Source organism: Haliaeetus albicilla, chromosome 8 (assembly GCF_947461875.1).
Source record: "Haliaeetus albicilla chromosome 8, bHalAlb1.1, whole genome shotgun sequence".
Taxonomy (NCBI): Eukaryota; Metazoa; Chordata; class Aves; order Accipitriformes; family Accipitridae; genus Haliaeetus; species Haliaeetus albicilla.
Window position 1 is genome coordinate 10,177,017 of NC_091490.1, and position 15,431 is coordinate 10,192,447.

At 41.3% G+C, this 15,431-nt stretch overlaps 1 protein-coding gene across 1 annotated transcript; it reads right to left on the reverse strand.

The window, feature by feature from the left end:
* Positions 1-283: 283 nt before the first annotated feature.
* Positions 284-15,034, reverse strand: CMPK1 (cytidine/uridine monophosphate kinase 1). The gene is made up of 6 exons (XM_069788795.1): positions 14,772-15,034; positions 5,961-6,107; positions 4,927-5,079; positions 3,334-3,410; positions 3,156-3,252; positions 284-2,674 (listed from the first exon to the last, which is right to left on the reverse strand). The coding sequence occupies exons 1-6, from the start codon at positions 14,844-14,846 to the stop codon at positions 2,633-2,635; spliced, it is 591 nt and encodes a 196-aa protein (XP_069644896.1). The 5' UTR covers positions 14,847-15,034; the 3' UTR covers positions 284-2,632.
* Between the last annotated feature and the right edge of the window lie 397 nt (positions 15,035-15,431).

Genomic DNA, 15,431 nt, shown 5'->3' on the forward strand with positions numbered 1-15,431 from the left:
CGATGGGCCAAATGAACTATCACTGCACAACTATACAAATAGAGTAATCTGATAAACCTACATAATCAAGAAAAGGTACCAATTCCACAGGCATTTGCCTGATCTTATCCTGTGCCTACCAGGGTCTTCAGGACCTCAGTTTTGATGGTGAAAACTGAACTTTTATACACATACCTTTGTGGATGCAGCCATGCAAGGTATCTAACACTAACAAATACATACTTTATATAGATAGATACATACGAAAAATATCCCTTGTGACGGATTACTGTAAACCAAGCACTCGTGTTAAGCCACAGAACAAAGTTTATTAGATCTCCTCAAATTCTTTATACAGTTTTGCTGCTAAACAGACACAACACATTGGCATATTGCCTTTAATCTTTATTTCAATCATAAGTCCAACTTGAAAGAATTGGTAACACATTTAATGGCATCTTCAATAAATAAAATGACAAAAAAGTCTAGTCTTTGCACAGACACATTACAATCCACTCCAAATTCAATATTGCCAAAACATTGTTTTTTTCTAAAAACTTGCTCCAAAGGTTTTTTTTTCTTTGTTTCAGCAATTAAATACACAGAAAAGTATATGATGAGAGAAAACAGATACTCTATTCTGAACAGAACTTCTAAAAACCAGTAACGTAGAAACAAAAGATAATTAAATCTCTCTAATTAGATTAAAAGAATCCTGTTTGAAGTCTTTTTGGAAAAACCCTGATTCTAACCTTCATATCAAAACATGCAGTTTCGCTGGATCCTATCCTATGTCAGCATACTTATACAATAAGAATTTAATTCCATGATTTTTTTTTTTAAGGGGAAATTCCTAAAGCAAAAGCATTAGCCTCCCACACTCACAAAAGTAGTCATGGTCCATATATTCTGCAGTAGCAAACAGCTATTTGTGCTCAGTCCACTGTTTGAACTCCTACCATACTGGAAAAGATACTATAGTTTACGCTTTCTTTCTGTACCCATCTCTTCCCCAGTCCAGCAGCCTCAAGAACCTCAGCAAGAAGAGAATTCATACAAATACAAATCTGGCTGCACAGATCATGCTGCAGGATGAGTACCAACACGTCTGATTCTAATTAGAAGCTAGGCTTAATTTAAAGTTTTTCCTTAAATAGAGAAAGTCATCAATAAAGAAAAGCTGAGCCCCAAGATTTCCGAATTGCAATTCCCTGTAATTTGCAACATCTATTAGCATATCACAAACCAATTACAGTGTCAGTTAATGTAGGAAGAACACTCTACCACTAAAATTAGTTAAAAACACTCATCTTCAAGCCTTCTGGAGCCTTCTTCAGTGAAAGCTCAGGGCATGCAAGGAATGCATGGTTGGGGCCCCACATACCTATGCATACTATATAGAAGAGAGAAAAGGTTACTTTAAACAAAAGGCAGAATTACACCACATCTGTGCAAACATTTAAACCAGTTTGTTTCAATCAGTTATCTGCTTATCCCAACTATTGCTGATGACTGTACCTGGCTAATTCAAGAGAACGTGATGAAGCAAGACCCAATTTGTTTAAGGGAATGGTACTTTTTTCTGCAGGTATCTTCCCTTCAGCTGACCACGTAACAACAAAAGTGCAATAATTTACAATATTTTCAAACAAACAGCTATTAAAATTATACAATTTTAGGGAAACAAATTCACTAGTTTAACCATAAAAGTATTTCCCCAGGTACCAAACCTTAAAGCATTCAGTAATACAGTATTTCAATAATAATAATAATAATACAGAAATTCCCTTACACTTGTTACAAAAGACAGAACTGTTAGAAGATTTTGCTTATTGTACACTATTTAAGAGTTTTGCCATCTTGTGAAGACCATGCTGTAATTAAGAATATAAACATCGTTTAAAATAAATGAGTATGGAAATACTGACCTGACTTTGAAATTATATTCTTAACCTTTTGCAAATGAAGACAAGGTAAAGCCCAGGGCCATGTCATCCAGGTAGACAAGAACTTACAAGACAGTTTACATCCAGAGTCATAAGAAAGCACCACTTTCCATGAAGTACTTTGTATGTCTACTCCTGAACAGCATATTATATAGTTTTGTGAGACCTGCTAGAACAGATTCTCATACTGACTGTAGCTTGACTTAAAGAATTTGGCTTTGGGAATAACAGGGAACTTTGTGACAAAATTGTTATCTGAAAAAATCTCTGCTAAATTTGGTCCAAGCATCCAAAAAACAAACAAGGGCACATGGGTCCCTCATTGCTTAATGCTGCTGTTTAGTTGATCCTTAAAAAAAAAAAAAAAAAGTATATGGCAATAAGGAGTAAGAAGGGCTGCCCATGATAGGCACAGAACTGTGACAGAATAAATAGTCTCTTCAGAGAGATACTTCAACTGTGGTTTCGCCATGTCAGTAACTGAACTTGTACTAATGCAGAACCCTGAAATTTGTATGCTGTAGCCACAAGAAATGATTTCTTATTTAAAAAACAGATCCATTTGTAATTAACTGCTTTTCCAATCATCACTAGATATGTGAAAAACAATAAAAAAATCTTTTAAAACAATTACAAAGAGTGGACTGCAGTAGCAGCTATTCAAGCAAGATTCAAGCACAAATTTAAATGAACTTTCAAGCTGGGAATTAGCCTTCTTTGTCGAAAATTTGTACAACTTTTTCAAAAACCTACAAAGAGAGAGAGTAATACTCATTTTATGAAGTGTTAGTCAAACAGTTACTTCAACTTAAACCAGCATACACAATAATTGAGAGTATTTTAAAAAATATATAGGTTTTTCTTAAAACATTCACTAATTCTTTAATAGTGAAATTGGCATCATTTCTGGGAAACTGAGACAGAAGAGCAATACAACTTCAGAAAAGCAAAAGCTCATGAAAGTGAAAAAGACAAGACACTGTTAAACACAGAAACGCTGAAAAGTTCTTTAGTCCAGCTCATGTTCAAGCAGAACTAATTGATTTCTTAAAGTTATTCACATCTTAATCAGTTCTTCAAGGGTCAAAATGAGAGTTCCACAACCTCCCTCAGTAATACACATCAGTGCTCGATTAGAACACTAACCACACGCACACACATCTCAGAAGAATGCCAAAACTATGTACCCTGCCACTGTCATCCCCATGGTTTTTTGGCTTATATACTTACTTCATCAACAGACTTAGAAGCATCCACTTTTCTGACTTTTCCCATTCTCTCATACAAATCTATTATAGGCTTAGTAGACTGCAGATACGTATGAATTCTAGGAGAAAACACAGGGGGAAAAGAGCATTACATAGCAAAATATAAACAGAAGGGAACTGAAAAGCTTTGAAGATGGTACCTCTTTTCCAGACTCTCCCGATTATCATCGCTCCTACCACTGCTCTTGCCTCTTTCAAGACAGCGGCCAATACATATCTACAAAAAACATCAAAAGGATGATCACAACCAAGAACACAAGGTGCTATCTTGAAAGCAGGAACAAAACAATAATCCTGAAAAATCTAAATAGGCCAGACACACAAAATACTGTCCAGATCTGGTGGATGTAACCAGAATTCACATGGAAAGTTAGATTCTTCCAGAGAAAAAGGACGATAGCTTTACACTTCACCAGTTTATTAAAATGGGGGCTTTTAAAATGGGACAGGGGTCAGTGGAGGTAAAAGCGACATCAAGCTCTGTGGTTCGACTGGGACTCCGACTTGAGACATTTAAAGAAGAAAATTACCTGATTTTCAAGGATGTGTTCAGACTTTCTGAAAAGCATGTCAAATTAGACTACTAATATATGCCTGCACTGAAAGAAAGTTGCTGTGTGTTCTCTCAAGAATTTTGTAAGGCTACATACTAAGTTATTGTAAGTTAAAATGTTCTTACTTGACATTGTTATAACAAAGACTTAAAAATCAAAATCTAAGTAAAAACTGAAGAACTAACCATAGTTAAAAGCTGCCCAATGAACTAAGTTTTGAACCATGAAGTTGAATAAGCAGTGCTGACACATGTACAGTTCATGAATACATTTATCCTACTCCTGCAAGAGGACAATGGTTAAAAGTTATTTTTTCCTACAAAGTACACCCATAGTAAAAAAAATCCAGAAGATCATGAGGCATTGTTGTCTATTTTTAGATCTAGTAAACAAATGAGAACCAAAATTAACACCCCGCCAAGTGAAAAAATTAATTTTATTTAAGTTTTTAAATAGAAAAAAATAACCCCTCACTTGTTCTTTGAGATTAAAAAATAATTGCAATTAATAAAAAAAATAATAAAATTTCTCAGGGAATTGGGGAAAAGGGTAAAATGAAGAAAGTCAGCTTAAGGTGCTGGGATTCTCATATCCGTTTTTATGCCTCAAGGGCACTGACATATTAAAAAGATAGCATATGATGGCACTTGTTAAATGAATATAATGTATCACTGTCAAAATGCCCTTGTAATCTAATGACTTGCTGAATAAAATGTTGATTACTGGCTATCCTATAGCACATCTCATAACTATGAAAATAAAGACTGCTGCTGCCAGCACTTCAGAATTAAAGCAGACATTGCTATCAAGTTCATTTTGGACTAAACAGTTACTAAGAGTAAACTGAGTAATGTTTTCTGGAAATTAACCAAATAGTTTTGTATAATGTATTTAAAGTTTTTATAAATTTTCCTTAAGAATGCAATTGCCTGCAGTACTTCTTCAGTATAATTTATTCGCACGGTTATACCAAGTGCAATTAGCTGCCTGCTATTTCAAAAACATGCAGTTTTTCATCTGCAAAAACAAGTTGCCAAAAAATCCTTGAAAGTCACAGACGAAGTTTTCCTTCTACTCTTACACTAGTCCATTCACTACCTGACAGAGTTTTATTGTTCTTCTTGAATGATTCTCACAATATAGCAAGAAAGGAAGTGACAGAATAACACACTTCATTACCTCATTGTCACAATCAAAAAAGAGAACAAAAGAAACATCCGCCTTTCCATCCATAGTTTTATTCCAGCCTTGAAGATTATCTTCATTCCTGGGAAATCCATCAATCAAGAACTTGTTCTTCTGGGAATTGGCAGCCATTGTTTGATCCATAGCCTGATAAAAGAGAATTCAACTCATGATCTCCTGCACATACAATCATTTATCTACTTACTAAATTACCCCCAAAATGTTGACATGGTAAATTGAGAAGCATTTATTTTAGGATTATTGCAGATTTACAAAATGTATTTTTGTTTCACCTTCAATGCATGCTAATTAATTCACTGATGCACCAATATAGCCTTCTTTCAAACTGAATTCACTATTTCATAAAGCTCAAAATCTCATAACACACAATCCCAGCTTTAAAGTTGATTTTCTACAAGATACTGGAAAGTGCTGTTACACAGTAAGATGCCAAAACATCCCTGATCTAGAGTTAATTCTAACAGAAAAACTCCAGATAAATTTAGAGTGCCATGAGCAACAGAAGCCTTCTCTGTCTTAAAGGAGATACTCTGGTTTTCCTGAACATCTAATAAGGATAAAGGCTGGAGCTTTTCCTTCCACAGCAACATTAGCAGGTGCTTTTCCTCACCTGGCTATGTATTTTGATAAAACTTACAGAAACTTAGTACCTTTAAGGCCTCTAACCTGCAGTCAAATATGACTGAGCTGACCAAGAGGTCCAAAAGCTAGTTAAGGGAAATAAGAAATACAGAGTTTCACCAATTTCCTTAGAGCTACTAAAAAAGAAAAAAAAAAATCCATTCTCACAGATCCCCAGGTATCAGAGGCTATCACCTACTTCCCTCCAACCAGCCAGAAAGAAACATGAGTAATTGCCAAGAGAAGCCCAGTAGGTGATGTGCACCTGCGTGTCTGCCATTTCATACTACTCACACCAGAAGAAAGGCAATTCTTCCAGAACACAGCCACTGTTTTGTTGCTTAGTCTGCAAGAGTGAACCAGCAAGGAGATAGCCCTTTCCTTACCCTCTTCAGCAGGCTGATTGTTATTTCAACCGGTACAATTTCTCCCTCCTTAATGTAGCTCTCAATCAGTTCTCCATACTGTGAGCCTGGCCTTTTTCGTTCATCTCGAAGGAGGTCACCAGCAGAAAGGTGCGTGTAGCCATATTTCTGAAACATGCAAAACAAACAGGCATAGACTCCCTTCAATTAGTACATGTGCAAAGTTCACATCAGTCAGCAGTGTCAACCACATTTATCTTCGCATTGCAACAGAAGAATACAGGGAATAGCATCTTCCTAGTGACAGATCATCTTGCTAGTGACAGATCTATTCCATCTTCAGTGCGTAATCTGACAATACAGCATATTCTGCATGCACAGAAAGCACAACAGTAGAGAGATTCTTGGGTAAAACGCTCGACAGGGCTTTGGTCAGGTGTTCGTGTACCGTTTTCAAAGGTAATTTTGTCATGTTTGGAAACAAGACCGTCTCAAAGTCCCCAAGGCGCTTCCTGAAACGTTACACTGTGCAATCAGATATTTAACAATCACTAAATTAGATACAAGCTATACCCCATCCTAATGGTTCAACTACTTAAAATTTTTAAGTGGTTATCAGTTACTGGGTCAAGCCTCGACTTAGAAAGTGAAAAGTTGAGATAGTGTCTTTCCTTGCTACGTTTACACAATAGGTTTGTAATTTTATCTCATTACCTACTTAAAGAAAAGCACATGAGGTGATTCCAGGTCCTTTGGAGCTGGAAGAATGTTTCGAGCACAGCATCAGTCAGGAATCCTTACATTCCCGTTGTGGTTCTGGCACCAACTTCCTCCTCTGCCTTGGTCAAATCACTTATAACTCTGCATCTAACATCGCAGCTACACAAACGGTGCTACACATGCACTCCTCTAAACCCAGCCCTGCATGCCTGCCCCTGCTACCTCTTTCCCTGCGATGAACGTGACAAACTTGGAGGGCAGCCCTTCGGGGAGTCTAGTGCCTTCTCCTAACGATGATGTGGCAGATGAAGGTAAACAGCTACACTGGTGCCACCCTATGTCACACCATGTACAGTAAACAGAAAGAAAGCAGAGAGATCAGGTCCAAATCTATCGACTTGTTACCGGTACGCAGGAAAACAGCAAACACCATTACTCTCTTCTTTCACCTCAAACTGCATCTAAAAAAAGTTGCTAATGCAAAATACCAATGAAAAGTATTTATTACTTGAATTTCTCAGGCATTTACCATCATAAACAGACACCTAGTACAAACATACAAATACATGCTTACCAAAGAGAAATACATTGTTATAAAGGAAATTTCAGAGCACAAAACAATCATTTTCTCAGCTCATTTAACACCACAAGACAACTAACCGAGTGTACTATGCTCCTTCACCAAATATAGTCCATAAAAATAGGCAATAAAGACATCTCCTTGGTGATTACCTAAGCTAGCCATACACCCCAAACAGTACACCTATACAGACTCATCCTAAACTTTTTACACAAAACAAAAGCAGCAGCAAAAAACTTCAGGGTTATCAGCTTGGCTGCAGCAACATCCAAAGCAATTTTCAAAAAAGGTGTCCGAGCAGCATAAAAATATGACTACACACTTTTTAAGGCTGTGAACTTGGGATTTAAAAACTTGGCTACTGGACTAAGTACAACAGAAATATTACACAACCCACTAAGTGACTTTAAAAACATTTCAGTTGCTTTCCAATTTCACCCACAAAAGCGTGGAAAGTTAGTTCTGCCATAGTCATAATTTAAGAAGGGATATAATTACCTAAATCTCCAAAACTCTACACAGCTGGCAAAAAAAGGAAGCAAGATTTTCCTCTAAATAACTGTGAAGAAAAAGCTCCACAGACATCCTCTATAAGCTCACTGTATTCCTGCTTTAATGTGCACTGCATTTGGATATGCGTATTTAATTGCAAATCTAAATATTAACTATGAACTACAGAAGCCATAAACCAGAATAAATCTTTCCTATAGGCAAGAAACCTTACTCTGCTGAACCCTAAATTAACATGTACTTCTTCTTGCTAACATTAAAGAACGATGATATTTTTAACATCAAGTTTCTACAAAGGAGAAAACAGGAGGAAAATATAATCCCTTCGGTTTTAGAGGATTACCAAGCCATTTAATTTTCCTTGGCATTTCCCTTTTCATGCATGAAAACAAAATTGAGTCAGACAATTTTTGGAATTCTCTGACTTTTGCAACAGCAAACTAAAATAGTTTTTAATGGCTGAACAGGAAAGTAAAAGATAGAAGTGTTTTAAAGTGCTGTTGTATAAATAGACTTGTTTTAGATAATAGTAAATTGTATTCTAGAGTAACCTTCAGAATGGATTAATCAAGCAATAAGAAAAACAAACCTCTCCTTCAGGGCCAAAACATCTATTTATTAACTGTACCGAGCTAAGAGCCAAAGAAAACATGTCGGTTTAAACAATGCAAACAAGCACAGAGAAAGGCTTGGCTGCTGCTCCGTACACAGAAGGCTTCAGAGATGCAGCGCTCACACTACTCTTGCCAGTTTTAATCAATGCGTACAGGGCACAAAGTTTTCTTTCATCTTAGGCAAGATAAACCCTCAGCAAGCGTCCTGAATTGGAGCAAATCGTCACATCCCCAAGAGCTCGCAAAAGAGACTGTGATGTAACTGCGCAAAAACCAGGGCAACACACTCTCGCGTCTTGCCAGGGTTTGCCCTGTGCCAGCATGACTTTCCAGCAGTGCCAAGTACATCTTGATGCAATCCCCAGAACGTGACTTGTTGCAACTACTGCCTAATTCTTCTCCTCCGAAATCGGAAAGGGAGCAGGACTGTGGCTGCCAAACAATGAAAGAGCAGTTTCTCCAGTTCTTGAAGGATGCATATATGCCAGATTCATAAAGTCAGACTGAAAGGAGACTTGAAATAGAAACTGGGTTAAAAAAATTTTCCAAACATTTGGTTGCCAAGTATTGGACAGATTTTTAGATTACAGAGAAGAAAAAAGAAAATACAGAGTTAACTACTCTAAAACTTCTTTCAGAGATAATGCTTTCTGCTATGCTAGCAGACTGGAATGCTGTTCTATAAGAAGAAAAAAAGATTAAATGAATAAGTTGCTACTACACAAGTTCTCATTATTTTTAAAACTATTTTTATATTTGGAGAACCATAATCCAAATCTCTTCTGAAAATTAACTGTGAATGAAAAAGATGAAAATCAGCTGTCTTCAGCACCACTGTAGACATCTTCCTCCTTTGCATTAAAAAAAAAAATCACAGGGATGTGGGAAGGCAAACTCAAGTTTCCATCAATCCCACTATAGAGGTGTTACTCAGAACAGCACTTAGGAGTACTGTATAGAGCAGAGCAAAATATTGCTCGCTCGTTTGTCTCACAGTGGCCTTGTAAATCAGTCCCCATTCAGCAGGACAAACGGGGACATGCAACCTATAGGCTCCACATCTCCAAATTACAAGCCAAGACTGCAGCCTCCCTGGGATGCCCTTCTCTCCCCTGCCCTGTAGCTACTTCCAGCTTTCTTCTGTCAACCAGGATTTGCGACTTCCACTCCGCAGACAGAACATGCTTTGTTTTCAGTAAATACAAAAAAAAATAGATGAATACAACTGAAAATACATGAGTCGTATCTGTGTCACACTGGAATAGGGTGGAGTCTGCCCTAGCAATCTTCTTGAGGCAGTAAGAAAGGATCAGCAGTGTGCAGCAGCTGCTGCTGGGACTCCTTACACAGCCAGCTTTTGAGGGGCACAAAGTTTATTTCTGATTCAGCCCTGTGTGGTCCAGCAACACATCTCTGCACTAAACACACAGCTTGAGACTTCCTTAAGAGAGCAGAAGCCAAGAAAAAGCAAGAAAAACACAAATTACTACTTTGACCTTGACTCCTATCTTGGCTTATCATTGTTACTCTGAAAATGAAAGTCACAGGTCTTAAGATCTAAACAAATAAAACACAAACTTTTATTGCCCTAGTTCTGACCTGTCATATCTCGGGCAACCTTAATAAACAGCCGAAATTTGCTCCATACACCATTCAAGAACTAGTTAAAAATAGAACTGAGTAAAGCCTGCAGCCTTCATTTTGTTTTTGGGGGGGGTTTTTTGGTTTGGTTTTTTTTTTTTTTTTTACCTAAAAAAGCTTTTGTTTGTCCTATTAGCAATTAGCACATGGAATTAAAACTTTGGGGTATAAACTATAATGCAGTAATAGGCCTTCTGTCTCCTTATTCCAATAAAAAAAAAAATTGAAGACATTTTCTTAGTTTGAAATATGTTCTTGCCTCTGGGGGAGGAAAAACAAACAAAAAAACCACATTAACAAAACGCACAAAGGAGATCCCACTGACAGCACCCCCAGGGAAGGGGGGGCAAACAGAGCACCCCAGTGCTTCAGGAATGCTGAGCTCAATAAAAGGCACCCGGTAAATTTGGGAAAGTCCAAAATTCAAAGCCCAGTGTTCTGCAAAATGGAAGCGTATAGGGATAAATCTTCAGGGGGTAGGTTTAAACGCTCACCATGTTTTAAAAAAAGCTCCAAAGTTCAGAAATATAAACTTATTTTCAAAAAAAAAACAACTATGAGAACTTAAGGCTAAGTAGAATACTAATACTTGGCACTCTTGAAAGAGATTTCAGAAGTTGAGTTTAAAGTAAACAATTTTAAAAACGTCTTTATTTCAAGGAAGTTAACACTGTCTCTCAGCCGACTTCCAGAAGACAATTAACACACAACAGCAAAACCTAAATCCACTGCTACTTTCAGAGGAGTGTTTCTGATACAATGAGTTCTTCTTTGCATTGTTTTCTTCACCCTAGGAAATCTCCTTATCATATATCCCAAAGCAACTTAACAGCTTTTTCCATTTGGATATTAACTTACGCCCTTATAAAAGGAGAAGGCTTCAGCATCCCACCTTGTGGAATTAATTTTAGATTTAACCACAAACATACAGCATCAAGCTGTGGTGGAGGTGAATTACATTTTAGGTACACAGAGAGGGATGTCTTGCATACTCCAAATCCCTACAGAATCACCTTGCCAAAACAAACAAACAAAATACAACTCAAATCTTGCTTGGAACACAGACAAATGGTTTAGTTATTATTCTTCCCACCAACCAAAGAGCTTTGCATTTCAGGCAAAGGTTATAAGGATTTGAAATTTAAGTACATGAAAGCATATTTTGCGCAGATTTGAAGAATGCATTTTTTGCCTCGACTTCACCATAACCATTTTATGAGCAAAGTTCAGAAGTCAGCAATAAAACACATTCATTTTGCCCTACACAAACATAATAATCTCACAGTCACAGAAAAGACAAACACTGTGGAAAGCATGAAGTTTATTGCAAGAACCTGCATTCAAGTGACATCATTCAACTACCTGCTCAAATATTCTGCCTCACATGACAGCTGTACAACAGTCCCAGATGATGGCAAGCTCCACCTAACAGAGCTGTGGAAGGTTTCAGGAGTTAATCTGCAGAGCTGGAAGGGAGAGGATATGAACTTAAGAGGGAATTCTGCTTCATCCCTTCCTAAATAGGGGGAAATGGTCCAGAGCAGCAGTTTTGCTGCATGTGCATTTCAGTGACAATTCTGTGAGTCTGTGGAATGTACACGAGTCTTTCTTCCATATCGGAGAAAACCAGCCTGGTTCAGCTGTCTCCTCCAACCTTATCTGCGAAGATAAAGAAACCTAATCGCTTACCTGCTGTTCCCTTTCATACACCGTGTCAATACGCATTTCCACTTGTTATTGCGTCTTCTTCCCTCAAATAATTTCTCCATTTTGGTCCAAATTTGGTATGCATACATGCCTTCTCCAGAATGAGGGACTCCAGCATACACATATTGAGCCGTTATGATTTAGGCTACTACTTAACAAATACATATTTCGCCTACAACATGTGACAGCCATCTCCCTTTTCTGAGAATGTAGAGCATAGTCAGTAAAACAATTACAAAAGTACTTTGAGAAATCATTCCCAGGTAGTACGTAATACCTGCTTTACTCTACAACACACAGATATCCTTGGTTTGTTAATAAAATTGTTTAACGCTAAAAGCACACAAGATCTCACCTCAGCAAAGTGAGACTTCTTCCACATGTGTGATGTGCTCTGTCCCAAATCTCCAGTATGAATAGCAACTGAGAAATAATTATAGCCCATACTGACTTTTTGTTCAGCACACACTTCAGATTTACAGCAAGATACTGGGTCAGATTCATTCCAAATGTAAGCTAATATTATTCAGTCCGTTTACAGCAAGGATGAATGAGGTTTATTATTACTCAGCTACAGCCCCTTTTCTCTGTGGCAAGCTGCCAACAGGGTTTAAAATCCGAACAAAAATACACCTTCAACCTAAAGGCAACATTGACTGCATACAGGCTATTCAACCGCCTGCACCAGGGCTCTCTGGGGGGCTGCTAGGGGCCAGGCCAAGGACGTGTGCTTAAAAGAGGTGCTGCTCTCCAGTACGTCTGCTGTGTTTCATCCACACTTCCCTGTTCATGTCCCCTTTTTCGAAAGTTTTCTAGCAGGCTTGCATCAGTCCAACTCTCCCTTCAACCACCTCAGACCCTCTCTCCCTCAAAGTTTAGCCAGCAGCTCCTGTAAGGGTGTCCGAGTGAGCAGGAAGGCCATCCATTGCAGATGGCGAGTCCGAGTGCTTTCTATTGTCAGCTCACTGACTTCAATAAACTTCTTTCCATGCAATGAACAGGATTAGCAGAATTAAAGCAAATTTACATTTATTAGTATTTGGACTTCCCTTTCCAGCCTTAGAAAAGAAAATAAATACAGTACAAGCAAAGTTAACTTTCTTCTTTCATTTTGAGCTGCAAATACAATTTGAGTAGCAATGACTCATTTGAACTCCTCCTAATAAAGTGGTCTTTATCCAATTATATTAACCTATCAAGCCAAAGGCATTTATACTTCTAAACATAGGCCAGCGGCCACACAAGGTACTTCAGCCCTGAGGCTACATTAATGGTTTGGTGAAAGCCATTAATGACAGCCTACAAGATTCCCCTGCAGTTTAAGCTCATTTGTTTGCTATGTGCCAGGGGCAGAATTTGACCTTACCAAAAAGGCTTTATGAGCACTACGAACCTTTCATTCCACAATTTAATTTAATGAATAAGCTGGTTTGAATGAGAGTCTGCAATTTGTGGTTAAAATCCTTCAGAACGAAGTCATAACGGCATTTTTCAGTCTGGACCAAATTTGCATAACTTAGTTATACAACACTGAGGACTGGGATATAATGGCAGCGTGGATAAACTGCAACAGCACTGCCAGGGCATCACCAGAATAGACCACACACAAAATGTGCCCGTGCCAGGAGTTGTGGGGTTTTTTTCCACCAATAGTTTCAGAAACCTGGGCATTGCTACAGTTCTTAGTCATTCCTTCTGGTGCAGGTATGGATAAACTTTGATCCTATATGGCTTTTAACAAGAAAAATATATACAACTGCTCGGGGCGGGGGGGGGGGGGGAGGGGGGGAAGAAGCTGTTTCAAATCCAACATACACGCTTGGAAGCATTCAGCCTTAACTACTTCTGTAATTATTCACCTGGATACAGTGCACTTATCCCTCTGTTTTTTGGTTTTTAAAAGGATGGTACTACACCATGTAGCGTTCACCGTTCTTTCTTAGATACTTGTCCTATCTCAAAGGGCTGTAAAAATGTATTTGGAAAACTGAAAATAAGAAATACATAGCAGAAAGTCTTCTCAACCTATACCGTCAGTTTTAGGCTCTTTGAAAAGAGAGGAGAAGATTAACCATCTATGAGGTCAAGACATCCTTTGACCTCTACCATATTCTGTGATAGAACAAAACTTTAGTTCTATTTTAAACATTTTACTTTCACATCTTACAGAAATGGCACCGGATCAGAAAGCCAACACCCTGCAATGTCTACCGTACCAGCTCTTACATTTACGGGACAGGCTTCAAAAGACATAGACCTTGATCCCACACATTTGAAGTCAATGTATTCCCAACCACTGTAAACCACCCCGCCTCCATTCCCAGGCCACAAAACCGGCAGGCCGAGGCGTGTGGGTGGCAGCCCCGCAATCACCTACGTGGCCAGGCAGACGTGTACAGAGCCACCCACTTGGGCTGGGCCGCACGGCCGGCCTGACACCGCACCACCGCCCAGGCGGCCCGCAACTTCTGGAGAGCCACGCTCCTGACCCTCCGCCAAGGCGCAGCGGGCAACCGCTGCTCCTGCCCGAAAACGCCACGGCCTCCAAACCCCAAGCAGATGTCCCACCGCCCAGGGCGGATGATGCCAGCGCAGGCAGACCCACCCGTGCAGTGGGATCCCCGGGGGGCTGAGGGAATAAAAGGCAGAAGGAGGACAAAAGCCTGCCCTTGGCCAGGCTGCCTGACAGGGGCTGGAAGGGGAATGGGGAGGGGGGCTGGACCGTGGGCTGCCCCTGCCGCTTCACCGCCTGAGGGGGAGATGTGGGTCAGTTATTTGATCGCCTCCGAGGGGCGGACCGAGGCTAGACAAGAGCCCAGACCGCAAGGGAGGTGCGGGGCCCGCCGCCGGCGAAGGGGGACGCGCTCCCCGCAAGCGACCACCCCGAGGAGAAGCAGGCACCCCCCACCCCCGGGCGGGCCTACAACTCCCAGCGTGCCCCGCGCCCCCGCCCGCACAGCCCCCCGCAGCCGGAGCCCCGCGGCACGCCGGGACGCGTAGTCCCGTACCCCCCCACACACACACTCCCCCCATCCCCGGCGGCGGGTCCGCTGCCCTCACCTCCACGATACGAGCGCACTGCGTCCCCTTGCCCGCCCCGGGCCCGCCGAGGACGAAGACGACGACGGGCTTCATAAGGAGAAGGAGGCGGCGGCGGAGAAGCAGCAGGACGACAGCGGCGGCGGGGCGGCGGCCAAGGGGCGGCCGTGGAGCGGGCGGGGAGCGGCGGGCACCGAGGCCAGGGCTGGGGATGGAGCTGAGGCAGAACCGCCGCCGCTGCTGCCGCTGCTGAGCTGTCCCCGCCGAGGGAAAGTGCTTCCGGGTCCCCGGCGGCGCGCGCCGACCGGGAGGGGCGGGGCGGGCACGTGCGCGCGAGGGCCGGCAGCCGCCGCTCGACCATCCGGTCCGACGTCCTTCCCCCCCCCGCCTCCGGCCCGCCGTGCGCTTCTCCTCCCAACCCGCTCCGGTGCGCAACCGGGCGACGCACCGTCCTCCGGTGAACGCTCGGCCTGGGCAGCGCCTGACCGCCGGGATCGGGGCGAAGCAACCGGGCCGTACCGCTGCCGCCGGGGTGGGGGGGCTGCCCCCGTGAGGGACCTGCCGCACCCCCAACCAGCCACCGAGCTCCGCCGGTTGTCACAAGCCCGTGACCGGGGCGGAGAGCAGAGGGGCAGGCCCTAACGGAGCCCCGGGACACCGGCGGGGAAAGGCCAAGGCCGG